This window comes from Oncorhynchus clarkii, chromosome 9, assembly GCF_045791955.1.
Source record: "Oncorhynchus clarkii lewisi isolate Uvic-CL-2024 chromosome 9, UVic_Ocla_1.0, whole genome shotgun sequence".
NCBI classification, from domain to species: Eukaryota; Metazoa; Chordata; class Actinopteri; order Salmoniformes; family Salmonidae; genus Oncorhynchus; species Oncorhynchus clarkii.
Window position 1 is genome coordinate 60241085 of NC_092155.1, and position 27801 is coordinate 60268885.

At 42.6% G+C, this 27801-nt stretch overlaps 2 protein-coding genes across 4 annotated transcripts in view; one reads left to right on the top strand and one right to left on the bottom strand.

Annotated features, from left to right (window-relative positions):
- Nucleotides 1–21557, top strand: part of LOC139416652 (coiled-coil domain containing 187) — a 44027-nt gene extending 22470 nt beyond the window's left edge. For 2 of the 3 annotated variants that reach the window (XM_071165584.1, XM_071165583.1), the window contains 8 exons: nucleotides 12116–12194; nucleotides 16682–16800; nucleotides 17058–17141; nucleotides 18241–18375; nucleotides 18509–18600; nucleotides 19504–19604; nucleotides 19696–19803; nucleotides 20533–21557. In XM_071165584.1, the coding sequence (XP_071021685.1) occupies nucleotides 12116–12194; nucleotides 16682–16800; nucleotides 17058–17141; nucleotides 18241–18375; nucleotides 18509–18600; nucleotides 19504–19604; nucleotides 19696–19803; nucleotides 20533–20585 (771 nt within the window). In that variant the 3' untranslated portion in view covers nucleotides 20586–21557. Of the gene's footprint in view, nucleotides 1–12115; nucleotides 12195–16681; nucleotides 16801–17057; nucleotides 17142–18240; nucleotides 18376–18508; nucleotides 18601–19503; nucleotides 19605–19695; nucleotides 19902–20532 lie in introns of those variants that run through there. The other variant, XM_071165585.1, reaches the window with a different exon arrangement.
- Nucleotides 21558–23183: 1626 nt separating this feature from the next.
- Nucleotides 23184–27756, bottom strand: LOC139416653 (tumor necrosis factor receptor superfamily member 9-like). The gene is made up of 7 exons (XM_071165586.1): nucleotides 27441–27756; nucleotides 26670–26789; nucleotides 26380–26523; nucleotides 26184–26256; nucleotides 25851–25972; nucleotides 25615–25767; nucleotides 23184–25429 (listed from the first exon to the last, which is right to left on the bottom strand). Exons 1-7 carry the CDS (start codon nucleotides 27580–27582, stop codon nucleotides 25317–25319), a joined length of 867 nt encoding a protein of 288 aa, XP_071021687.1. The 5' UTR covers nucleotides 27583–27756; the 3' UTR covers nucleotides 23184–25316.
- Between the last annotated feature and the right edge of the window lie 45 nt (nucleotides 27757–27801).

A 27801-nucleotide genomic window follows, 5' to 3' on the forward strand; every position in this document is an offset into this window, starting at 1 on the left:
AGTTTAAAGCCGGATTTGGATACAAAAAGATTTCCCAAGCTTTAAACATCCCAAGGAGCACTGTGCAAGCGATAATATTGAAATGGAAGGAGTATCAGACCACTGCAAATCTACCAAGACCTGGCCGTCCCTCTAAACTTTCAGCTCATACAAGGAGAAGACTGATCAGAGATGCAGCCAAGAGGCCCATGATCACTCTGGATGAACTGCAGAGATCTACAGCTGAGGTGGGAGACTCTGTCCATAGGACTACAATCAGTCGTATATTGCACAAATCTGGCCTTTATGGAAGAGTGGCAAGAAGAAAGCCATTTCTTAAAGATATCCATAAAAAGTGTTGTTTAAAGTTTGCCACAAGCCACCTGGGAGACACACCAAACATGTGGAAGAAGGTGCTCTGGTCAGATGAAACCAAAATTGAACTTTTTGGCAACAATGCAAATCGTTATGTTTGGCGTAAAAGCAACACAGCTGAACACACCATCCCCACTGTCAAACATGGTGGTGGCAGCATCATGGTTTGGGCCTGCTTTTCTTCAGCAGGGACAGGGAAGATGGTTAAAATTGATGGGAAGATGGATGGAGCCAAATACAGGACCATTCTGGAAGAAAACCTGATGGAGTCTGCAAAAGACCTGAGACTGGGACGGAGATTTGTCTTCCAACAAGACAATGATCCAAAACATAAAGCAAAATCTACAATGGAATGGTTAAAAAATAAACATATCCAGGTGTTAGGATGGCCAAGTCAAAGTCCAGACCTGAATCCAACTGAGAATCTGTGGAAAGAACTGAAAACTGCTGTTCACAAATGCTCTCCATCCAACCTCACTGAGCTCGAGCTGTTTTGCAAGGAGGAATGGGAAAAAATTTCAGTCTCTCGATGTGCAAAACTGATAGACATACCCCAAGTGACTTACAGCTGTAATCGCAGCAAAAGGTGGCGCTACAAAGTTTTAACTTAAGGGGGCTGAATAATTTTGCACGCCCAATTTTTCAGTTTTTGCTTTGTTAAAAAAGTTTGAAATATCCAATAAATGTCGTTCCACTTCATGATTGTGTCCCACTTGTTGTTGATTCTTCACAAAAAAATACAGTTTTATATATTTATGTTTGAAGCCTGAAATGTGGCAAAAGGTCGCAAAGTTCAAGGGGGCCGAATACTTTCGCAAGGCACTGTATATACTGAGATTATGTGACACTTAGATTGCACCCAGGTGGACTTTATTTAACTAATTATGTGACTTCTGATGGTAATTGGTTGCACCAGATCATATTTAGGGGCTTCATAGCAAAGGGGGTGAATACATATAAGTAACTTTTTTTCACTTCACCAATTTGGACTATTGTCATGAAATGAACAATCAATTTAAATTACAGGTTGTAATGCAATAAAATAGGAAAAACTCCAAGGGGGGTGAATACTTTGCAAGGCACTAAGTCAAAACTGTAACTGCAACTCAGGAACATTCACGTTCTTCTTGGAAAGCAACTCCAGTGTAGATTTGGCCTTGTTTAAGTTATGGTCCAGCTGAAAGGTGTCTGGTGGAAAGCAGACTGAACCATGTTTTCCTCAATTTTTGCCTGTGCTTAGCTCAATTCCATTTTCTTTTTAATGCTGAAAACTCCCTAGTATTTGCTGATGACAAATATACCCATAACATGATACTGCCACCACAATGCTTAAAAATATATGGATTTGTATTGAGTAATGTGTTGTATTGGATTTGCCCCATACAAAACACATTCGGGACTAAGAGTTAATTGCTTTGCCACATTTGTTTGCAGTATTACTTTAGTGCCTTGTTGTAAACAGAATGCATGTTTAGTTTAGTTTAGTTTATTTTTTATTTTTACAGGGACAGTGCACATTAATCAACGTTTCAGTAAAAGTGCCGGTTTTAGCTAGCCGGCTAATTTTCAACCGCAGTCCCTGGGCAGGTTATTAAAAACAATTACAATATAGACAATAGCAGCATAGAACAAGCAAGACATAGCATACAGACAGAGCAACATAGGACAAGCAAGACGTAGCATACAGACAGAGCAACATAAAACAAAAAGCAGCAAGACAAAATTCATAAAAGCAACAAAGTGTTTCCACACCTCACAAGCTACAGACAACATGGAAAGCGGCAACACACAGCTAGGGACCATGTTCACAAATCTGATTGACCTTTAGCCATGTCTTCAAGCATTTTGTGAAAGTGTGATATGTGGTGCAGTTATGTGTGTCTGATGGCAGTGTATTCCAGACATGGGAAGCTCTCACAGAGAATGCAGATTTACTAAAGGTGCTTTTCCTTAGGGGAACTATACAGTCACCTCTCATGGCAGACCTTGTGGATCTGCTGCCATATGTCTGGGTTTTCTGTTTAACAAAAATATTGAGTGGAGGGGGAGCCAGGCCATTAAGGATCTTGAATACAAGACGTGTCGGTGTATTGCACAAGATTTTCCCAACTCAAAAGCTCATGCTTTCTAAGGATGTGACAATGATGATGGCTATTGGGCTTCCTATCAAGCACTTTGAGAGCCTGCTTGTAGACAGACTGAATAGGTTTTAATGTTGTACAGCAAGCTTGGGCCCAACTAGTCAAGCAGTATGTTAAGTGGGGGAGTATCATAGATTTGAAGTACAGTTTTGCTACCTCTGTAGTCAAACAATTTCGTATAAATCGGAAATTAGCTAGGTTGAATTTGGTTATTTGAATTACCTTTTTCACAAGCTTTTTAAAAGAGAGGTTGGAATCAAGTATGATGCCAAGGTACTTAAAATCGGATACCACCTGGAGCTTCTCCCCTGACACATAGACATCTGGCTCAGTAGCATCTGTTGCCCTCTTTGTGAAGAACATGCAAACAGTTTTTTTCACATTGAGATGCAAACCCGAGTCACTGAGCCACTTTGTAACCTGGACCATTACAGTAGTGAGTTCTTGTGCAGCTTGTTGTTTGCTCTTTCCATGCACATATATCACTGTATCATCTGCATACATTTGAACTTCAGACCCAGTACAGACAGAAGGCAGATCATTAATGTACAGGCTGAACAGGAGGGGCCCCAGTATTGACCCTTTGGGGCACGCCCACATCATAGCTACGAGTGGGCGACAGCTCATTGCTCACTCTGACACACTGAGTTCTGCCTTCAAGGTATGATTTCATCCATCTCAAGGCATCAGGGGAAAAGTTGAACTTGGACAATTTTGTGATGAGAATCTCATGGTTAACAGTATCAAAAGCCTTCCTTAGGTCCAGAAACACAGCCCCAACAGCACCCCCTTTGTCCATCTTGGACTTCACATTTTCCAGAAGAAAGCAGTTGGCCGTTTCTGTGGAGTGTTTCGCTCTGAAGCCAAACTGCATGGAGTGTAATGTGAAGGGGCTGTTGTTGAGGTGGGCAATCAGTTGTTCTGCTACACACTTTTCAACAACCTTTGACACCACAGGTAGTATACTAATGGGCCTGTAGTTACTCACGTCAGCAGGGTCGCCTGATTTAAAGATGGCCGTTATTATGGCCGACTTCCATGTTTCAGAATACTTTTATTCTGTACAAGCTTCCTTTTTTTCACTCATGTAAATTAGGTTAGTACTGGGGAGTAAGTACAATGTTGATCCATCTTCAGTTCTCTCCTATCACAGCCATTAAACTCTAACTGTTTTAAAGTTACCATTGGCCTCATGGTGAAATCCCTGAGTGGTTTCCTTCCTCTCTGGCAACAGAGTTAGGAAGGAAGCCTGTATCTTTACAGTGACTAGGTGTATTGATTCACCATCCAAAGTGTAATTAACTTCACCATGCTCAAAGTGATATTCAATGTCTGTTTTATTTTTTCCCCATCTACCTATGTGGCCTTCTTTGAGGCATTAGAAAGCCTCCCTGGTCTTTGTGGTTGAATCTGTCTTTGAAATTCACTGAAGAACCTTTGTAGAAAATGATGTATGTGGGGTACAGAGATGAGGTAGTTATTAACAAATCATGTTAAATACTATACTGCTCAAAAAAATAAAGGGAACACTAAAAAAACACATCCTAGATCTGAATGAATGAAATATTCTTATTAAATACTTTTTTTCTTTACATAGTTGAATGTGCTGACAACAAAATCACACAAAAATTATCAATGGAAATCAAATTTATCAACCCATGAAGGTCTGGATTTGGAGTCACTCAAAATTAAAGTGGAAAACCACACTACAGGCTGATCCAACTTTGATGTCATGTCCTTAAAACAAGTCAAAATGAGGCTCAGTAGTGTGTGTGGCCTCCACGTGCTTGTATGACCTCCCTACAACGCCTGGGCATGCTCCTGATGAGGTGGCGGATGGTCTCCTGAGGGATCTCCTCCCAGATCTGGACTAAAGCATCCGCCAACTCCTGGACAGTCTGTGGTGCAACGTGGCGTTGGTGGATGGAGCGAGACATGATGTCCCAGATGTGCTCAATTGGATTCATCAATGCCTTCCTCTTGCAGGAACTGCTGACACACTCCAGCCACATGAGGTCTAGCATTGTCTTGCATTAGGAGGAACCCAGGGCCAACCGCACCAGCATATGGTCTCACAAGGGGTCTGAGGATCTCATCTCGGTACCTAATGGCAGTCAGGCTACCTCTGGCGAGCACATGGAGGGCTGGGCGGCCCCCCAAAGAAATGCCACCCCACACCATAACTGACCCTCCGCCAAACCGGTCATGCTGGAGGATGTTGCAGGCAGCAGAACGTTCTCCACGGCGTCTCCAGACTGTCACGTCTGTTACATGTGCTCAGTGTGAACCTGCTTTCATCTGTGAAGAGCACAGGGTGCCAGTGGCGAATTTGCCAATCTTGGTGTTCTCTGGCAAATGAAAAACGTCCTGCACGGTGTTGGGCTGTAAGCACAACCCCCACCTGTGGACGTCGGGCCCTCATACCACCCTCATGGAGTCTGTTTCTGACCGTTTGAGCAGACACATGCACATTTGTGGCCTGCTGGAGGTCATTTTGCAGTGCTCTGGCAGTGCTACTCCTTGCACAAAGGCGGAGGTAGCGGTCCTGCTGCTGGGTTGTTGCCCTCCTACGGCCTCCTCCACGTCTCCTGATGTACTGGCCTGTCTCCTGGTAGCGCCTCCATGCTCTGGACACTACGCTGACAGACACAGCAAACCTTCTTGCCACAGCTCGCATTGATGTCCCATCCTGGATGAGCTGCACTACCTGAGCCACTTGTGTGGGTTGTAGACTCCGTCTCATGCTACCACTAGAGTGAAAGCACCGCCAGCATTCAAAAGTGAGCAAAACATCAGCCAGGAAGCATAGGAACTGAGAAGTGGTCTGTGGTCAGCACCTGCAGAACCACTCCTTTATTGGGGGTGTCTTGCTAATTGCCTATAATTTCCACCTGTTGTCTATTCCATTTGCACAACAGCATGTGAAATGTATTGTCAATCAGTGTTGCTTCCTAAGTGGACAGTTTGATTTCACAGAAGTGTGATTGACTTGGAGTTACATTGTGTTGTTTAAGTGTTCCCTTTTATTTTTTGGAGCAGTGTATTATTGCATGAAGGGTGAGTCCATGCAACTTATGTGACTTAAGAATATTTTTAGTCCTGAACTTATGTATGGATTCAATAACAAAAGGACACTTATTTCAGCGTTTTAAGGTTTTATTCATTTGTCAATCATACGCAAACAATTGAATTGGCCACCGGTGGACTCGAATGAAGTCGTAGTCTGCCAACATTTCTAAAAACATGTTTTCACTTTGTCATTATGGGGTGTTGTATGTAGATGGGTGAGATCTTTTATTTATTTGAATCCGTTTAGAATTCAGGCTGGAACAAAGTGTGGAATACGTCAAGGGATCTGAATACTTTCTGAAGGCACTGTATATCCAACTGTCACCCCCATCAGAACCCAAAATATAAGCCTTTTTTACTCCTATGTTTGTAAACAATGTAAACACTCTATAGCCTTAAAATATGGTTAAAATATCATTTTGATATCATTGATGGTCAGTCCATCCATAGCTCTGTCTTTGAATTTCAATGTTTTACATTTCATTTTTTATTTGTAAAACAAAAATGTGAAAACATAATTGCACTTTGACATTGTGGGATGTGTGTAAGCCGGTGACACACAATCTCAATTGAATCCATTTTAAATTCAGGCTGTACACAACAACATGTCAATACTTTCTGAAGGTAGTGTACAATTAGAAGAGCAAGAAAGGGGTCTTATGGAGCCAGAGACCAGACAAGGTTATCCAGACTCACAAAGACAGCTTTCTCCTTCCTTTACTCTTTAGGTTTCCTTATTGAAGCTAGCTGCCTCAGAATCTCTCATAAAGGATCCTTGTTCAGAGTGAGTGAAGTCAGAGCAGACTGTTGGTGTGTACAGCATTCTGGGGGTACGGTGGAGATCATTTAGTAGCTTGGCCCCCGAACAGTAGTGTTTCTGAAAGTGGTGGTCTCACACTAAAAATCGAAACGCAACATGTAAAGTGTTGGTCCCATATTTCATGAGCTGAAATAAAAGATCCCAGAAATATTCCATATGCACAAAAGGCGCATTTCTCTCATTTTGTGCACACATTTGTTCACATCCCTGTTAGTGAGCATTTCTCCTTTTGTCAAGATAATCCATCCACCTGACAGGTGTGGCTGGTTTAAACAGCATGATCATTACACAGTTGCACCTTGTCCTGTGGACAATAAAAGGCCAATCTAAAATGTGCAGTTTTGTCACACAACACAATGCCACCAATGTCTCAAGTTTTGAGGGAGTGTGCAATTGGTATGCTGACTGCAGGAATGGCACACATACACAATCCATGTCTCAATTCTTTAAAATTCTTTAACTTGTCTTCTCCCCTTCATCTACACTGTTTGAAGTGGATTGTTGTGTTAAAGCCTGAATTTAAAATGGAATAAATTGAGATTTTGTGTCACTGGCCTACACACAATACCACAATGTTAAAATGAAAAGCTGATATATAAGAAACTCTTAAATTCATAGAAAGAGCTATGGATGCAAGGACTGATCATCCATGATATCACAATTATATTTTAACTATGTTTTGAGGATATAGTGTTTATTTCCATTGTTTTCTGCATGCCTATTTTGGGTTCTGATGGAGTACGACAGTTGGACTGAACTCATGACGCTCAGTGCCATTTAGAAAGTATTCATGCATTACTTTTTTGTTTGTTACAGCCTGAATTCAAAATAAAAACATTTCTACACACAATACCACATAATGACAAAATTAAAACAAGTTTTTATAAATGTTGGCAAATTTTATTGCAAAAAAAGCCTAATAAGTGCTTACACCCCTTTGCTATGACACTCCAAATTGAGCTCAGGTTCATCCAATTTAGTTTGATCATCCTTGAGTTATTTTGTTAAATCCACCTCAATCAGTGTAGATGAAGGGGAGAAGACAGGCTAAACATGATTTGAGACATGGGTTGTGTGTGTGTGCCATTCAGAGGGTGAATGGGCAAGACAACAGATTGAAGTGCCTTTGAGCGGGGTATGGTAGTAGGTGCCAGGTGCACCAGTTTGTGTGAAGAACTGCAACGCTGATGGTTTTTCTTTTTACGCTTAACCGTTTCCCTTGTGTATCAAGAATGTTCCACCACCCAAAGGACATCCAGCCAACTTGACACAACTGTGGGAAGCATTGGAGTCAACATGGGCCAGCATCCCTGTGGAACGCTTTCAACACCTTGTAAAGTCCATGCCCTGACAAATTGAGGCTGTTCTGAGGGCCAAAGTGGGGGGGTGCAACTTAATATTAGGTAGGTGTCCTTAATGTTTTGTGTATAGAATGTATAGGTAAGCGCTTCCGAATGTCTTTTTTTTGACACAAGCGAATGTGAACAAGAGACATGGTGCAAATGAACAAAGTTTTGACGCATGCTTGTCTGAAGGAAGAACAGTACTGGCTCTGGAGCAGCTTGTGTACAAGCTGTGTCTGTGGAGTCTGGAGTCTCTAGGGCAACATCCTGCCTGCTCTGCTCTGAGAAGATTGGGGAGGAGCAGACGGGTCGAGAACAACCGAGAGTAGAAAGAAACGCAAGGAAATCAAGATGGCAGTAGCATCTGTATAGATCTCATCCAAAGGTCTTTGACTTCTCGAACATGGCAGAACGCTAATGCAATATGATGCTCTGTCACCTTATTTAGTCAAGCACTTGTTTAGATAAACTTCTTGTTAACTGGATAGTTAATACAACATTCTATGCTTTTCACACAGGAAATAAAGATAAAACGCATAAGAAATATCTTGCTACGTTTTCTAAACACAGATCTGAAATTATTGGCCTCCCGAGTGGCACAGCGGTCTAAGGCACTGCATAGCAGTGTTGCGGTCTCACTACAGCCTGAGGTTCGATCCCAGGCTGTGTTACCAGCCGTGACCGGGAGTTCCATAGGGCGGCGCACAATTGGCCCAGCATCGTCTGGGTTAGGGAAGGGTATCTGCTCGGCATCAATCTTCACTTGGATGAGAATTCATGAAGGGCATTCTATCAGCAGACAGCGCTCTGACTGATGTGTAGCTACTTTTCTCTGGTACTTTTCTCATAGTAGCCAGCCTACTTTTCTCCGGTACTTTTCTCATAGTAGCCAGCCTACTTTTCTCATAGTAGCCAGCCTACTTTTCTCTGGTACTTTTCTCATAGTAGCCAGCCTACTTTTCTCCGGTACTTTTCTCATAGTAGCCAGCCTACTTTTCTCATAGTAGCCAGCCTACTTTTCTCTGGTACTTTTCTCATAGTAGCCAGCCTACTTTTCTCATAGTAGCCAGCCTACTTTTCTCTAGTAGCCAGCCTACTTTTCTCATAGTAGCCAGCCTACTTTTCTCATAGTAGCCAGCCTACTTTTCTCATAGTAGCCAGCCTACTTTTCTCTGGTAAAATGCAAGATTATCGTTTTAAGCAAACTATTAGAATGTAGCCAGCTACATTTCCTATGATAAACATTACAAAATATGAAGACCATGCATAATTTTACTAAAACAATTACTTTGCTTTTTCATTGTAAGCTCATTTACTTGTGTGGCTGCCTGCGAAATAGCATTGCACTTTGCACTGAAATCTGATAAATTAAGCTGTTTTCTGCTGAATGTGTTACCCTAATGTATTTTCTGTGAAGGAAAACTATAGTTGCACATCCCCGATCACTATTAAAGCTAAAAAAAAAACTTGACTTTCAACATAAAACACGACCCCTGTCAATACACAGCTGGACTCACCTGCTCCCTCTTTCTCCTGTTGTGCTACTTACAAACACACGTGACTGGCTCAACTGTGCTGGGATACAACGGTAAGCTTCATAATGTGAAATAATTTGACAGGTGAAATGAAGAACACAATCTGATTTATCTCCTAACTTTTGGCACAAGTTGACTGCAGGTATTAACTTAAGAAGTAGCTAAAAATGTATTGAAAAACGTAATAGTTTCAATGTTGATGATATTGAAAAACCATCCTGTGGCTATTTCCAAATACCACCCAAGCCTGATAGTCATATTCTACTTCCAAGGTCATTGTGAATCCCTAAAAGACAGTCCAAGCAAATTCACATTTATGTAACGTTGGCTGATGTAGTGTGTTGATTAAATATTAGCATCCCTGCTGACTGTGTGTTTAATTGTGCAGCAGAACAGAAGGCACCAGGCAGTGCAGTCTGTCTGAATGCCAGTTCCCCATTGCACTCCCTGAGCTAACCTGCCATTTCAAGCTGCTAACTGTCTGCTGAGGCTGGCAAGGCTAAGCTGGCTAAGCACTGGGATTTAGCCAACCAAGAGGCTCTTAACACTTGTCATTGGAGGGTTTTTTTGTCCCGAAAGGGCCCACCCATCTAAACATGCACTATTTGATCTAGTTGTTGTCTTAGGTCTCTCTCTTTTAAGTAGTGTTGTGGTGTCTCTTGTCTCTCGGGATGTGTGTTGTCCTATATTTTATTTTGAACCCCCGCTGGAGGCCTTCTGGTAGGCCGTCATTGTAAATAGGAATTTGTTCTTAACTGACTTGCCTAGTTAAATAAAGGTTCAATAAATAAAACGCATATACAGGTGACATCAAGGGAGTACTGATCTGGTACTGATATGGTTTGTTGTCACCTTCACAGCCCCCCCCCCCCCCCCCCCCCCCCCACACGTATCAATGGACCCGCACTCCATTTCCGTTATGTGTAATTTGTCGCACTGGGCCTCAATTCTGTCTCAGAGGAGGCAGAGCACAAGTCTTTTTTGAGGTCAAAGTTACAAGGGAGGCAGCCCTTGTTCAGGGTGGCAGTGGCATGCCCAGTTGACAAGGTGTTAATTAAAGTAAAGCAGCCCATTCTCTCAGCAATTTTTCCAGACCAGAGCCCAGCCGCTGAGCCAGGCAGAGGGAGATAAAAGGTTGGCCTTCTGTTTCTCTGGTCTGCCTGCCTGGCCTCTTATTTTCCATTGAGTCAGACCCCAGGCCTTCCTGAAATTACCAGCCTGGCCTGGCCATCTGGAGTTAGTCTGTTCCTAGATCTGTTTGTGCTGTTTTTCCACAATGACCATAGGAGTTAGTAAGACCGCACAAACCAATCTGGGACCAGGCTAACACGGCGCAGGTTTTGTGATGCGCAGCCACTGTGGTCATGCTAGATCTCCCTCCATAATGGAGACAAGTCACCTACTGTGGCTCTGCATTTAGCAACACTTCCACTGTCTTTCTATTGCAGGCCACCCAGACTCTGTCTATACAATTAGAGACTAGTTGTCAGTCTTTATCATGTTGCAAGTTTCCACGCGTCATTAAATAGCAAAGATACATTTGTATTATGTTCTGAAGAGTCTTTGATGTATTGTTTGTCCTTACTGCTTGTTTGAGTTAACCCACTAAACTACCTGACAGTGATTGAGCAATTGGATCCTTGCAGTGGTGTAAAGTACTTAAGTAAAAATACTAACTACTACTTAAGCAGTTTTCAGGTATCTGTACTTTACTATTTACATTTTTTCCAAATTTGACTTAAACTACATTCCTATAGAAAATAATGTACTTTTTACTCCATACATTTTCCCTGACACCCAAAAGTAGTCGTTACATTTTGACAGGAAAATGTTCAAATTCTCAAGAAAACATAACTGGTCATCTCTTCTAAACACAAATGTTTAGTTTGTAAATTATGTCTGCGTGTTGGCGTGTGCCCCTGGCTATCTGTAAATAAATCAAGACAATTGTGCCATCTTGTTTGCTATAAGGAATTTGAAATGATTTAGACTTTTACTGTTGGTACTTAAGTATATTTGAGAAATTACTTTGGATACTTATATTTGAAACCAAATACTTTGACTTTTACTGTAGTATCCTACTGGGTGACTTTCACTTTTCTATTAAGGTATCTTTACTTTTACTCAAGTATGACAATTGAGTACTTTTTCCACCACTGGATCCGTATTTGAATTGTGATTTAAGAACCATGAGCCAATCATTTCTAGGTCTAATGCCATGTCACTCATACAACTTAACATGTAGCAATAATATATCTGTGGCTTGATGTGATGCTTTGCATCACACCAGTCATTCATGACCAAGAAGTAAGAACCCTGACCCTATTTCTCTGAAGATTCTCTGTTGTTGATATGGTTGATTTGACAAATGTTATTTTAGGGTAACAGGGCTTGGGTCTTTACTGTTTTATTTTGTCATGTTGGGCCATGTTATACTGACACCTTGTGGTACTAATCTGTAATGTACAGAATGATCTCTTTCAAAGGTTCTCTGAATGTAGATGGGTGGAGGCTCAATAGAAAACCACAGTGATTGATGCCAGCGTCTGCCCACACATTGGCACAAGCCTACTTAACCTCAGCCATATGCTTGGCAAGCATTTGGAGGTTGACATATTAGGCATTTTCTGACTGACTCAGTACTGCAACTGAGCACAAACTGAGTGTGTGAAGGATACAATATTTCTTCTCCTGTTCTGGGCTCTGAGTCAACCCTAAATCACTAGTACTGTTATATGATACTGAAGACAACCATTTTCTATAATGATTTTATTCCCATCTGCTGACTGAGTGTATTGTTACAGCTCTGGTTCCATGGATGAAACAATAATAGACCTAACCTTGTTTCCACAGGAAATGGCTAAACACATCCAGGAAGAGGAGGAGCTGAGGGTCAGACAGAGGAGCAGTGGGCAGGAAAGCCTCCGTGATGGTACAGTCACACTTAGTATCTGTTGCTTCATTATAGAAGAAAATAAACGGTTTGGGCCTCAAACAAGATTTCCAATTATTCCTAGGCATGACAATACTTTATAATCGAACAGTGTGCTTTATGAGTAAAAGGCCCCTCTGTTGACAGGGTCATTTGCTTTAGGGTTATTTTTTTTATCATCTATCTGGTTTCTTCTCTTTTATTCCTGAAATAATGTCTAATGGTGACAAAGGTTGGTTGAAAGATTGCTTTGGTTTAAATCATACTTTGGGTGGTACCTGCTATTCTGACCTGTCCTCTTGATTTTAGTATTTTACTTCTCAATGCTTTTTCACCATGGTTGGTGTACATACTGTTTCGTTTATGATCATAACAAGGACACAAGATGGCACAGAAGGACTTGAAATCCTAATCAACTCTGGACTCTTAAACTCTGATGAACCCTGATGATCAAGCCCTCCACACCTGGGTCATTGTAGCCGGTTTGTAGCTGTGGGCAAACGGGGATACCTAGCCAGTTGCACAACTGAATGCATTCAACCTAAATGTGTCTTCCGCATTTAATCCAACCCCTCTGGATCAGAGAGGTGCGGGGGGCTGCTTTAATCAGCACCCGGGGAACAGGTGTTGTGAGTTAACTTGCCATTCTGCCCTTGAGCAAGACAGTTTTTCTACCTTGCCGGCTCAGGGATTCAAACTAGCAACCTTTCGGTTACTGGCCCAATGCTCTTAACCACTAGGCTACCTGCGTAGTAGGTGTAGAGCTGAAGTTACTTGGGGAGACTGTGCTCTAATCTAACCCTGCTTTGCTCTGCATGCTTGACTGCCTGTCCTCCTCCTCCTCAGCCGGACATTCCAATCTGCATCCACTTGACTCCACAGGTTTCCTGGCAGCCTTATCACTCTGGCAATCACTTGGCTCTAGCTATCTTGTTAATAACATGGACCATGGCACTGTGTGCGTTGTTTTGTCTGTCAAGCTTGTATTTAAATGTTCACTTATAGATAAATCATCTAGGATAATTTAATTACATGCCTCCTTGCCAAATATTAAAAATCATTATTACAAAATGGCATGTCTAGCATGGTCCCTTGTATATTGATATGAATGAACCCTGTGTTAGCCTGGCACCATTCACTGCGCCTGTCTAATATAAACCATTAACACCCACACTCACCTGCTTTTGTGTTTGCATGTTTGGCTTGATTATAGACGGTACCAATGTCCGTGGCTCACCCTCGTCATGCCCACGCCTGCCTGCTCTCAGCACCAGCCCTAGCCAGGGAGAAGGGCTGCACCATCAGCCTGCTACCAGCAGGTGGCAATGTTCCATCTCTAACACACAGCCACAGTCACACTCTACTGCTGAGCCTCTGTATGAGACCCACAGGTCAGCAGGACAGAATAACAGAACACAATCATCACATAATGGACACTCTAATCCGCCTAGACTCATCAGAAACTACCTCCAATGCCCTCCACCAGACTATTTGAGTGATGAAGGCTCAGAGGACGCAGACACTGTTTTCCCTGAACACCTCCCTCCATCCCGGCCCTGTAGACTGGAGAAATGGCTCAATACTGCCCCTAGTCGTTGCCAGGCTCCTGTGTACCAACTACCGGAGAGGAGTTACAGGAGTCTCGGCAGTCCCATCAGCTCCAGAGAAGAGCGCAGCAGGATGTGGGAGAGGGGAAGTGGAACAAGGGAGGAAAGGCATAGGGGGGTTAAGGAAAAGAGGGCTAGGATTTGGGATAAGAATCCCAGGGCAAAGCATGACTGGGGTTATGACAGGGACCTCAAGTCAGAGGAGGGGAGAGGGTGGCGCTACATCAGTAGTACTAATGACTCTGCCAGAGGGCTGCAGGATAGAGACCGAGACGGGGTTAGGAGGAGGTGGACCTACAGAGAAACCAGCGACAACAAACAAGTCCGCTTCCAGGACAATGCCAGCAGGCATTGTTATAGTTACCATGACGACAGCAGGCGCGCTGTGAATGTATGGGACCTGATTGCCCATGACTTAAGAGAGAGGGGTGTGGCCGTGAGGCAGAGCTTCCATGGGGGGTCAAGGTCACGGGGGGTCAGAGGTGAGGTCAGAGACTGCCAAGTGCATGATGGGGAAAATGCCGTTGCCCACAGTGACTCTCAACATCAACAGAGAGCTTTTCTAAGAGCTGTCCCCATCAGGCGTAGTTACCATGGAGATGTCGGGGAAAGAAAGAGAGCCTCACAAAGCGAAGGCTACAGTAACCAAGGCCATGGAGGAGAGGGAGAAAGAATCCTTGAAAACCTGACCATAGTGGAGGGTAGTTGGACTGAGGTCAATGTTGAACACAGCAGAGGGAGAGGGGGGAGGAGGAGTAGTGGAGACCCTAGGAACAGGGTCAGCTCAGGTGGGGACCAGGAGAGGGATGGCAGGGATGATAGGCACCACCATAGTGAGCGCAGGGTGAGGAGTGCAAGTGATTGCCAGCATGGCTATAAGCAGGAGGAGCAGAACAGCTCAGAGGAGGAGGAAGAGAGGAGGGAGGAGAGACCCCTGCGGAGAGCCCACCATTTCAGCCAAAGCTTCTGCAGAGGAGGGGCCTCCATCAGGGCCAGATCTAGGCACACCTCCAAAGCAGGTAACACCCTGAGCTGCAGGTACCTCAGCACTCTGAACACAGACCTGCAGGGGAGGTGACTACTGTACTCTCTACCCAAAGCTTCCCAACAACCTCTCTGTGTACATCTACTCCTCTTCACTTCCTCCCTCCTTCAACAATCAAATCTGGAAAAATCTACTCATCTTGGTTTCCTTGTGTTTAAAGGAGGGGCCTCCAAATCTTTTTATTTTTCTCAGAAATTAGATTTTTCTTTTGTAGTGTTCATTCTGATGGTCTGGGAAATACCTTCATCTGGATTTTCCTCATTTATAGACTAGCTGTTCTTCAAACCCCTCTCCATCCTTCATCTTTGTCCTCTCTTGAAATGATCTAAGAGATGATTGTTGTTCTTCTTGATGAACCTATTTTATTCTTAAATAAAGATTTTGTCAGGTGAAGAGAGATGTTGTTCTGTAGGGTCAGCCATAGTAGTGTGATGCCCCTGGAGCAAAATAGGGTTAAGGCCTTGCTCACTTTTCATCTTGACAGCACGGGTATTTGAACCAGCAACCTTTCAGTTCCTGGCCCAATGCTATCTGCTAGGCTACCTGCTAAAATTGTACATACGCACAATAAGCATATTTCTCTAAAACATCTGTTAGTGAGCTTTTATCCTTTGCCAAGATAATCCATCCACCTGACAGGTGTGGCATGAAACAGCACGATCATTGCACAGGTGCACCTTGTCCTGGGAACAATAAAAGGCCAGTCTAAAATGTGCAGTTTTGTCACACAACAAAATGCCACATATGTCTCAAGTTTTAAGGGAGAGTGCAATTGGCAGGCTGACTGCAGGAATATCCACCAGAGCTGTTGCCATAGAATGTAATGTTAATTTCTCTACCGTAAGCCGCCTCCAACGTCGCATTACAGAATTTGGGAGTATGTCCAACCGGCCTCACAACCACAGACCACATGTAACCACGCCAGCCCAGGATTTCCACATCCGGCTTCTTCACCTGTGGACAGTCTGAGACCAGACACCCGGACAGCTGATGAAACTGTAGGTTTGCACAACCAAATAGTTTCTGACAGTTTGTGCAAAAATTCTCAGGGAAGCTCATCCGCGTACTCGTTGTCCACACCAGGTTTTTGACCTGACTGCAGTTTGGCGTCAGAACCGACTTCTGTGGGCAAATGGTATAGGCAGGCATAAGCTAGGGACAACGAACACAATTGTATTTAATCAATTTAATCAATTTGAATGCGCAGAGATACCGTGATGAGATTCTGAGGCCCATTGTTGTGCCATTCATCCGCTGCCATCACCTCATCTTTCAGCATGATAATGCACGGCCCCATGTCGCAAGGACCTGTACACCATTCCTGGAAGCTGAAAATGTCCCAGTTCTTTCACCTGCATACTCACCATTTGAGAATGTTTGGGATGCTCTGGATTAACGTTTACGACTGCATGTTCCGCCAATATCCAGAAACTTCCCACAGCCATGGAAGAGGAGTAGGACAGCATTCCACAGGCCACAATCAACAGCCTGATCACCTCTGTGAAGGAGATGTCGCAATGAGTCACACCAGATACTGACTGGTTTTCTGATCTACTTTATTTTAAATTTGTTTTATTAAGGCATCTGTGACCAACCGCTGCATATCTGTATTCCCAGTCATGTGAAATCCATAGATTAGGGCCTAATTAATTGATTTCAATTGACTGAGTTCCTTATATGAACTGTAACTCAGTCAAATCTTTGAAATTGTTGCATGTTGCGTTTCAATTTTTGCTCAGTGTACTTCACTAGATGTCATTTCATAGACCTTTTAATCATACCTCATCACAGCCTTTATCTCTAAACCTTCCTGACCCAGGTCTTTCCTTCTACAGGAGCCGCGCTGCAGCCGGAGGAGGGGGTGTGTCTGGACCTGGGGGAACTGCACCAGGTGTTGCTGGATGAGGAACTGGCCAGGAGGCTGCAAAAGGAGGAGGAGAAGCTGTTGACTAGGGTAAGGGAGGATCATCCTACTGGCTGTACTGTGTTGGCTCACATCCAACTATGTTACTAAATGTCGCTGTCTGATAGTCTGTCTTGAAAATTTGAGGTTTTCAGGAAATTAATTTTATTTTTTTTACACATTAACAAACATACAATTATGAAGCTATTTTGAATATGTTCTTGGTCCTAGAGTCATGACATGTTCAGAGTAGATTCAGGGGAGTTACTGCAGCAACGCCATGCTGAGTAATCCTCTTGTCATTGCAGAGCTCTCCAGCCCGTTCTTCCCTCTCTCCACATGACTCCTACCCAGAGGGAGACTTCAGAGTTGCGCAAGTGGCTCAGGATGAGGTAAGATAAAGGTGTAAAAGGAAATATCATGATTTTGGTATTATCTCCCAACAGAACTGACTGCAAGTGAGGCTATGGTTTAGGTGAGGTCTTCAACCTTTCCTTGCCCAGGCACCCGCTCCCAGGAAAACCGAAGACCCAGGGACCCCATCATACGTTAACAAAACTAATAATGGCGAGGAGAAGTAATCAACATTTTAAAATGAATAGATCTGCTAGACATTTTTTTCATTATTTTGACTTCCCACATGATAATTGGAGGAAGTGTAAACTCTAACATACTATTTGCTAGAAATGTAACTCCAAACACATTTTTGCTTAGAGCAGCTATTTATCTGGTTAAACAAAGGTTAGCAAAAGTTTATGTCCAAGTCAATAAAACTTGCCAGTGGCACTGGCCTGTTCGCGGTTGCTTTTTCAAAGCCCATGTTAGATACACCAGCGAGTGTAATTGACTCTTATTTCACTCAATACTAGGAGTTAAAAAATAAAGTTGACATCATTAGAAATAAAATATTCTACTCTTTTCTACTGTAGGCATGTAATTCAAAAGTCATTTATTTTTTGCTTCTATATTTTTCGCAGACCCCCTGCGAAAAGGGCTCCCGAGTGGTGCGGTGGTCTAAGGCACTGCATCTCAGTGCTAGAGGCATCACTACAGACCCTGGTTAGATCCCCAGGCTGTATCACAACCGGCCGTGATTGGGAGTCCCATAGGGCGGCGCACAATTGGCCCGGGGTTGTCCGGTTTAGGGTTTGGCCAGGGTAGGCTGTCATTGTAAATAAGAATTTGTTCTTATCTGACTTGCCTAGCTAAATCAAATAAAACATTTTTCTAAAAAAGTACCTTTGAGGGCTGTGGACCCCCAGTTGAATACCCCTGATTTAAGGAGAGGTATATTACCTTCTTTAACTAGGGGATGTGCTTCCAAAGTTCATTTGACCTTTTTATCAACCAATCTCAAAATTCATCAGATAAATCATAGGCTCAGGTCATAGGTCCTTCAAAGCCTTGGGTTCAGCTAGAGTCCACCTGTCCAATGTGTAACAACATGCCTATTGTGTATTAACCCTTCGTGGTCACTGTGTCCTCTGTCAGGAAATCGCCCGCTTCATGCAGAAACAGGAAATACAGTCGAATCGCCAGTCACGTGACCTTAATGGCCCGGGATCACGACGTGAACAGCATGACCTGGCTGACCCCCACAACAGGAGAACTGTCAGAGAGAGACCGGTAGCTGCTGCTGGTTTTATGAGCCATTGTCTACATATAATGTTAACTATTGACACTATACATTGACTTAACAGTCTTATTTCAAAACAATATAATAATAATAATAATAATAATAATGTGTTCTGTGTGTCAGATTCAGCGGGAGAGACTGGACTCCGAGGGCCTTCCATCTCCTACTGAGGAGTGTTCTCCAGACTATCAGGCCCCTAGCCCCACCTCAACACTGTGAGTCAGGCTTGGGCAGTATCCACATTTCCATAACTTCAAACCAACCATCCTGCAGTATGCGGTATTACCAAGTACATGTAAAATACCATTGCGGATGCTAGCTAAATGTAAATGAGCGTATGCAAACATTTTATATGGTCTCTCAAACTATTTGCAGGACAGACATCCCAGCTCAAAGTTATACAAGAAACTCAAACATGCTACTCACATTTTTCCTCACACACAAAACAACCGCAAGGTTCTTGATCCAGGAGGGGATTCTCTACAGTTACCAAGATGAGCTTGATTTTTGTAGGAAGCTAGCCACTTGGATAACTCGTTAGTAAGTTAGCAAATAAAATACACAGTATTTAGCACATTTTAGACAGTTATAACACATCTAACTGGAAAATATTTAGCAAAGTGTTACTAGATCACCTGCGTTTCTAAACAAACATGTGACCGGCTGAGCTATTTTAAGGGAACTAGGCATACCTACTGGTAAGTACTTACTGGTAAGCTTCATAATGAAAAATAATGGAACAGATAAAGCAGATTGCGTTCTTCATTTTATATCCTAAACTAGTGCACAAGTTGACTGCAGGTATTTCAAGTCAAAATAAATACTTAAATGTAATAAAAACTTTATTGAAAATCATACCATGAGTATTTCAAAATACCCCAGTATACCACCCAACCCTACTGTGCCACTCTAATGTAATGTATAATGCTGGGAAACCCCTGTCTGGAAATGCCCTCCTTAGCCCTCCTGATCTTATCATTTGCTGCTAAAATATGGGTCTTTTGAAAAGGTTTTTGCTAGAGATTTGCTACCTGTGGAATGGACTGCAAACATATGTTTTGTAATAGATTAGGCTATGAAAAGTTCTATATTTCAACCTGCTACTTATATCCTTACAGATCACAACAGCCAATCAGAAACATTGCAGAGGAACTGGACCCAACTTTCAAGACCAAGAGACCAGGCAAGGAGAGCATCAGAGCGGGACAGACCATTTCTGGTAGGAATAACAATGTAACACCTGACCATAACATGTAGCTTCATATAGAGGTGATGTACAGTTATAGGACCTTCTCTTGTCTTCTTAATAGGCCCATCCTCCTGTCAGTCTCATCCAATCCCCCACTCTGGCTTACATGACTTTATGGAGGAGCCTACGTTCATCCCGCCCACGAAGAGGCAAAGCGCCAAATCAGGACGCGCCAAATCCAAAGAGAAGAAGGAGAACTGTAAGCAGCAGTGATGTCACAGAGATACTGGGCCTGGGTGTACAGGGAACAACCCCTCACCCCCCCCCCCCCCCACACACACACACACACACTACTTAACCTGGTCCGAGAGGACTATCTCCAGATACTTGTATTATTATTTAGTTGTCCCAACTAGCACTTTAACCAGTTAAATACAATTGGAGATTTTGTTTTTGTTTAAATTACTGGTGTAGATAAGACAACAATTTGGGTTCATATAACCTAATATAATTAACAAAGTGAAGAATTATAGTTGACCTGCCAATTATTCTCTTGTCTTCTGTGTTGATGAGAGAAGGTTAATATCAATCACTATGTTTTATTGTTTGTTACTTTTATTTGTTTCATTATTTAGTATTATTAAAGGGATACTTCAAGATTTTGGCAGTGAGGCCCTTTATCTACTTCCCCAGAGTCAGATGAATTCGGATACCATGTTTGTGTTTGTCCCGTATGAAAGAAGTTAAGGGTAAATATGTGAGCCAATGCTAACTAGCGGTAGCGCAATTACTAGGTGTCTATGGGTATCTACTAGCATGTTAGCAGATACCCATAGACTTCCAGTCATTGTGCTAACGCTAGTTAGCATTGGCTCACAAATTTACCTCTAACGTTCATACTGGACACTGAGACACAAACATGGTATCTGAGTTCATCTGACTCTGGGGAAGTAAATAGAGAGCCTCACTGCCAAAATCCTGAAGTATCCCTTTAATGGGAGATCTAAGTAACACTCCAATTCAAACGGCTTTAACCATACCTGACCGGATTGCATCCAATCCCTCTTGTCAATATCTGTTTGAAAAATACCTGAGGAGCTCTCTATCAATACTATATCATTACTATCATGTCATTCACACCCTGCTAAAGTGACAAGTTTCCCAATTACTGGGAAATAGACTTGTCACTTTATGCTAATACTGTATTTCCCCAGTAAGCCAAGTATGTGGTAGGATATTGAGTCATATGTTTAATCCCTGGGATCCCCATGCTGTACATACTGTACTGTAGCCATCCTACAGCTAACACTACATCTTTAGTGTATGACAGGAGGACACTGCAAACCCAGTCAACAGAGCATACTGCTAAACCTTCTACCAGCAACCTTAACTGGACATTGATTGGTTATGTAAGTTCATCCTCAATGTAGTTTTTCCACCAACTCTCTGCTTCCCATCCTTTTGCAGCACTCATTCGACAGACAATCATCGCTCTGTACTGTACATTTCCCTTCCTTTTATTTAAACAGCATTTTTTTGCACACATCATACAGTAACTGCACATTAGACAGGCACTGCTGGGCTTGTAGTTTGCTATAACTTATCTTTATTGCATGATTTTTGTTTACGCACACACAATTGTTGTTTACTTATATTTTGTGACCTATTTTTTTATGGAACAGTTCAAACGATTGCATTTATTTTGTATTGATAAATAGTTTTAGTTTTGTGTTTATAGTGTCTTATGAACACAATCTGATTCATTGCTTAAATGTAATCTTGTACAATACTTTTATTTTAACATTATGGTCCAAATATTTTTTGCCTGTTTGAGCATGAACATTATTCATTCTGTTCTTCTATTTAAGTAGAAATGTTCATATTACTATTGAGACACATATATTAGATACACACACTGGCATTAGTGCTCTCGTAGGTTTCTGAGAAGTTTTTCTGAATAAAATTAACAGCCATGAAACCTCAGCAGTAATATTGTCTTTTTCCTCTCTCTTAGGGAAACTTGCAGTGCCTTCGAAAAGTATTCAGACCCCTTGACTTTTCCCTCATCTTGTTACATTACAGCCTTATTCTCAAATGTATTCAATTATTTTTCCCCCTTAGCAATCTACACACAATACCCCATAATGACAAATACATTTAGCAAATGTATGAAAACATTTAAAAAACATACCTTATTTATATAAATATTCAGCCCCTTTGATATTAAGCTCAGGTGCATCCTGTTTCTATTGGTTATCTTTGATGTTTCTACAAGTTGATTGGAGTCCACCTGTGGTAAATTCAATTGATTGGACATGATTTGGAAAGGAACACACCTGTCTATAAGGTTGACAGTGCATGTCAGAGCAAAAACCAAGCCATGAGGTCAAAGGAATTGTCCGTAGAGCTCCGAGACAGGATTATGTTGAGGTGCAGAATCTGGGGAAGGGTACCAAAACATTTCTGCAGCATTGAAGGTCCCCAAAAACACAGTGGTCTCCATCTTTCTTAAATGGAAGATGTTTGGAACCACCAAGACTCTTCCTAGAGCTGGCCGCCCAGCCAAACTGAGCAATCGGGGGAGAAGGGCTTTGGTCAGGGAGATGACCAAGAACCTGATGGTCATTCCTACAGAGTTCATCTGTGGAGATGGTTGTCCCTCTGGAAGGTTCTCCCATCACTGCAACACTCTACCAATCATCCCTTTATGGTAGAGTGGCCAGACGGAAGCCTCTCCTCAGTAAAAGGCACATGACAGCCCTCCTTGGAGTTTGCCAAAATGCACCTAAAGGACTCCGACCATGAGAAACAAAATTCTCTGGTCCGATGAAACCAACTCTTTTGCCTGAATGCCAAGCATCACGTCTGGAGGAAACCTGGCACCATACCTATGGTGAAGCATGGTGGTGGCAGCATCATGCTGTGGGGATGTTTTTCAGAGGCAGGGACTGGTCCGGATTGAGGGAAAGATGAACAGAGCAAAGAACAGAGATCCTTGATGAAAACCTGCTACAGAGCGCTCAGGACCTCAAACTGGGCAAAGGTTCACCTTCCATCAGGACAACAACCCTAAGCACACAGCCAAGACAACACAGGAGTGGCTTTGAGACAAGTCTCTGAATGTCCTTGAGTTGTCCAGCCAGAGTCTGGACTTGAACCCGATCTAACATCTCTGGAGAGACCTGACAATAGCTGTACAGCAATGCTCCCCATCCAACCTGACAAAGCTTGAGAGGATCTGCAGAGAAGAAGGGGAGACACTTCCCAAATACAGGTGTGCCAAGCTTGTAGCGTCATACCCAAGACTCGACGCTGTAATCAATACTCAGTACTTTGTTGAAGCACCTTTTGGCAAAGGGTCTGCATACTTTTGTGACATTTCAGTTTTTTTTTAAATAAATGAGCAACAATTTGCTTTGTCTTTATGGGGAATTGAGAGGGAAAAAACAATTAATTGAATTAGTTTTAGAATAAGGCTGTAACATAACAAATGTGGAAAAAGTCAAGGGGTCTGAATATTTTCCGAAGGCACTGTATGCCGACCAGAAATGTGCTGTCGGAAATTTAGCTGATTATGACAGTTGGTTGGAATACAATAAGACAACCCAGTGGTATTTACTAGTTCTTTAATATCAAAACAACAATATTACAGTACTTATTCAATCAGTACCATTTTATCATGGCCTATAACATATTGTATACAAGGCATAGAAAGTCCTTAGGAGCCTGCCAGTCCAAGTACATATTCACATGAATGCCACTCAATAATCCATCAAATCAAATGTATTTATATAGCCCTTCGTACATCAGCTGATATCTCAAAGTGCTGTACAGAAACCCAGCCTAAAACCCCAAACAGCAAGCAATGCAGGTGTAGAAGCACTGTATCAGTAACTGGCTCTTTAAAAACCCTGTCCCCTGTCCTCAGATGACTGACAGTCTGTGGTGGTGATGACTCATTAATACCTCTACTGTTATAAGCCCACTCCATGGGTGTGGGTTAACATTTTACACCATGTAGGCAATTATGGCCCCTATTGTGAATGTGAGATGTTCCATCTCAGTGGCCTATGCCTGTCACACTAGCTAAATACAGATACAGTTCAGACACCCTTGCGTAGTTACTGTAACTCCACTATGATACGCTACTCCTCTGTATACTCATGACAAGTCGAGGTTACATGAGTACAGATCTGACCAATGTTTCTACACGATCCTCTGGCTGAGGTGCTCTTTTTAACAGTCATGGGTCTTCCCTGCACTGTGTAATTCAGCATTCCAACGAGATCCCGTGAGCTTTAGTCAGACCAGTTTCATTGTGTTCATTGTGTACATTCCCAGCAGTGATGGTACTACATGATTAATATGACACATCAGAATCCCTCGGCTTTCCCAGCTCTGCTTAGTGGAGAGCCCACAGGGAGGTATCGTGTGTCAGACACTTTATCACAGATCTGTTATCCCATTGTACAGCACGTAGGAGACCTTGTGAAAGCTATTATTTACAATCAGGGCAAAACGGCTTGAGTTAACATGCATGTATAAGCAAAGCCACAAACAATGATTGTGATTGCAAAACTACAGTGGTGAAAGGGTTTAATCAAACTAGGTTAAAGGTAGCCCTTTGGAATCACTTGCAATGCCTATTGCCTACATTATAAATTGCGTGTCAAGTACAATTTACATTTGTATTAGTTAATTTATGGTTCCAATGACATTAGATAAGCTTCTGTGTAAAGGACTGGGGAAAGCCCCACATGAGAGGATTCCCTGACCTTTAGCATCCCCTACTACATTTGAGGAAAGTCCAGACCCCTCGCTTTCTGGCAGTGTATCATAGAGAAGAATATGACATATTGTTTCCCACACGTCCTTCACTCTTATCCCATTCAATACAAGCAGTACTTTCACACAAAACGCTGCTCCAAGTCCCGTACTGTATCACATTGGCACATTCCTAACAAAGTGCTGAGAAAAATACCTTTTGTCCTTGCTGTAATGAATCTGTGTCACAGTAATGTTAAATAGGGGTATTTACTTCTGCTCAGTAACTGTGGGCAGCGGAGTTTAGCCTTACAGGAAATACGTGAATATGATATAAGGCAGTGGGAGGCATGTGGGCAGTCACATCTAGCTGCCTGTGGTTTACACTGTTGCTTCAACCCCACATTGCGCTGTATTATACAAAAACGGCATGACTCTGCTCACACCCTCGCACATACAAATGTCAAGTGTAGCATTTCATCACGTTTAGGTCATCTAAACTATATTAACAGGAAACTATGCTAATACAACCAGGAAATGTACAAGTATGTACATAGTTGAACTAATCGAGCAGCAGACACTTGATACAGTAACTGCTGGGGAGTCTAACTAATGAATAGGTCAAATAATGACAATGTTTTTTCCCCCTGAACTTCCCCACCACTACTGACATTTGAATATCAGTTTACTGGCTGACATAAATGGTATACTTTCACAGAAAGTCATTGTTACATAGAGATCTCAATATTCACATCTTTGAATGTGCATGTAAGATACAAACAAATACTGGGGTATTAAAGATCACAAATGCTCAAAATTATCTGAACCTCTCAATTCCTTAGTGACAGCGTGTGGCATGAACAATCAGTCTAACAGTACTGGAACGATGTGTTGGCCAATCACTGGAAAGGCATCAGAGAGCCAGTGTGTGAGGTAGTGGCCTGTAGATCAGACCTAGTATAACCTCGCCACTCCCAATCACACAGGCAGGAGCTTGGTCTCAGAGTCCTGGGAGTGCAGTGTTTCAGAACTGCTGCCCTGTTCCTGCTGAGGGTGGTGGAAACTGACCTCTATCAGGCTCCTCGGCTCATCTGAGATGGAGAGGGGGGGATATAGGGGAGCGAGGGAGGATCAGGGAGAGAAGATTGAGTTTATATTTGAATCTGAGGTTAAGATAAAGCTGTTTCTACATTTCAGGACAACAGTTTGAAAGCTTACAGAATATTGATCCAGTATGGATGAGCTGTCCCCTGATAATGAGGAGGAATATGATTACCTGTAGGAGGAGTTGGCACAATAAGGTTTGGCTCATTGTGGGTTGTCTTCTCTGGTTTCTTTTTGTTGTTGATGATGATGACCAGAAACAAGATAATAAGGATGATAAAGACTCCACACGAGGCCGTTATAGCCCAAACCAGCCCTGTGCCATCTGGGAGTAAGAGGTTGGCATCTTTCAAACAAGGTGATATTACAACATCAATTTTGCCATAGTGTTAGATTCACAGGTCTTACCTTCAGAGCCCCGTTTCGTAGGTAAGGTAATCACTTGGGGGATTGAATTGTTGGTAATGCTGCACTTGCTGTCACTAACTGCATCTCCCAAGGCCACAATGTGTTCATGGGGATGGGGACAGCTGGGACAGAGATGGAGAAATAAAGATTCAAGATTGGCTTTCTCCAATACCAGATTACATTGAGTAGTCATGGTGCAGGATTTTTGTTTGGGGTTGCCATGATTTGCTGCATACGGTAATCATTTGTTGGCAGATTAATGCCATGGCATTAGTACTACCAGTACACCAATATTGAATCAAACTCAGAGTTTAGGGGGAAATTAAATCTAACCTTGTTCTCCAAGGCTTACACTTCTCATGGATTTGGTCACTGAAGGTCCCAACTGGACAATTCCGGCAGGAGCCTATGAAGACAAACAGGCAGAGGTTTGAGACTTGGTGAATAAGTGTCCTGAGATTGTGAGTCTTATTAGGCATGCCAGATAACTTGTATGACTTTCGTGTTTGCAGGTACAGATGTGTCTTACGTGCAGCGGGAAGAGGTTCCTGGCCCTTTCCACACTCCTGGACACAAAAGGAGCAGTGGCCATCACCACATCTGAGTCCTGCCTTACAGCCACACTCTGTGTCCCTGCTTCTTGTACAGGCCTTCTTAAGGGTCAGGGCCCCACCTACACACACACACACACACACACACACACAAGCATGCAGAGTAAAATGGAGTAAAATTGTTAAAAGTCTAATTTATCAAACAATAGACATTTCAGTTCAGGGGTAAATAAATCATGTTAAAAGCTCAAATATCCTGGTGACATACCTACGCACTGAGTACACCTGCGACAGGAGAATGATGTTGTGTCAGTTGTGTAGGTCTCATTCCTACAGGGAACACACAGCTTTTTCGGGTCTGGACCACAGGGAGTCACCAGACGGTTCCCTACACAAATACACACACAGACAACATTGAACGTACTATATTGAAATCAAATCTGCATCCATAATAACTCAAGAGTCAGGTGATTAACATCAAATTTGCTTCATCAGTAGCAATTGCAGTGGACATGAATATATAAGGTAAATGCTTTTGATAGGAATGTATTTCCCTTCCCACATAGAGCTAAGTTTATCATTGATCTGATCCCGGGTGATCATTATCCATCCCCTTTAATGTGGTCCTATTAGAAACCACTGAAAATCAACTGGGTCACTGTGGTATAACCACTAAAGAGGAAATAATATTTAATTCACAACCTGGGATACACTAGATTGTTCATCCCCATGAAAGACATGGGCTCTATTCAATCTGCCTACCTGAAGTTAATTTGTACAGCTTTGTTGACATTTAAAGGCAATGTTCCAGCTTTAGCAGAGACATCATTCACGGTTAACGCTGCATATCAATCAGAAATTAACTTTACATTTCTATCGCGGAATCTGTAACGCTTCAATTTTACAGATTGAATAGACCCCATAATTTAACCAGATAAACCCTCTAGAATTGAATTCTCAAAATCCAAGCCATATTACATTAATTCACCGAGTACTGTTAAAGTTAAACCATATACAGTTGCCTAGTTTAGAAACTTACCTGGATGGCAGCTTTCACAGCAGATATCCGGAGAACCAGCAGAGGTTCTCCATTGCGCACAGCCTATCGTTATCTCACCAGTGCTACTCAGACAGCCCGGTATGAGCAGAGAGAAACACAGTACCCTGAGTACCAGATGCATCGTCTTTCACAGCCCTCCAGACCAAATATATAGCTACGGGACACAGCCGGGCTATGGATTCCAGATGACAGCAGTGCAGGTGAAAACAATAATAATCCAAATAGAATTGACATTAACAATGGTAATTAATCTACTTGAAAGCACCTTCTTGTACCAGTAAACCCAGATATTACTAACTGTCCTTGCCTTAATGTACCCTACCATTGTCTTGAGGGCGTG

Coding starts and splice junctions, on each gene's coding strand:
- LOC139416653 (XM_071165586.1), bottom strand. CDS start 27,582: ATGCATCTGGTACTCAGGGTACTGTGTTTCTCTCTGCTCATACCGGGC. Junction 25,768..25,850: donor TACGAAACGGGGCTCTGAAG/GTAAGACCTGTG, acceptor TCTTACTCCCAG/ATGGCACAGGGCTGGTTTGG. Junction 25,430..25,614: donor TGTGCCAACTCCTCCTACAG/GTAATCATATTC, acceptor TCTCCATCTCAG/ATGAGCCGAGGAGCCTGATA.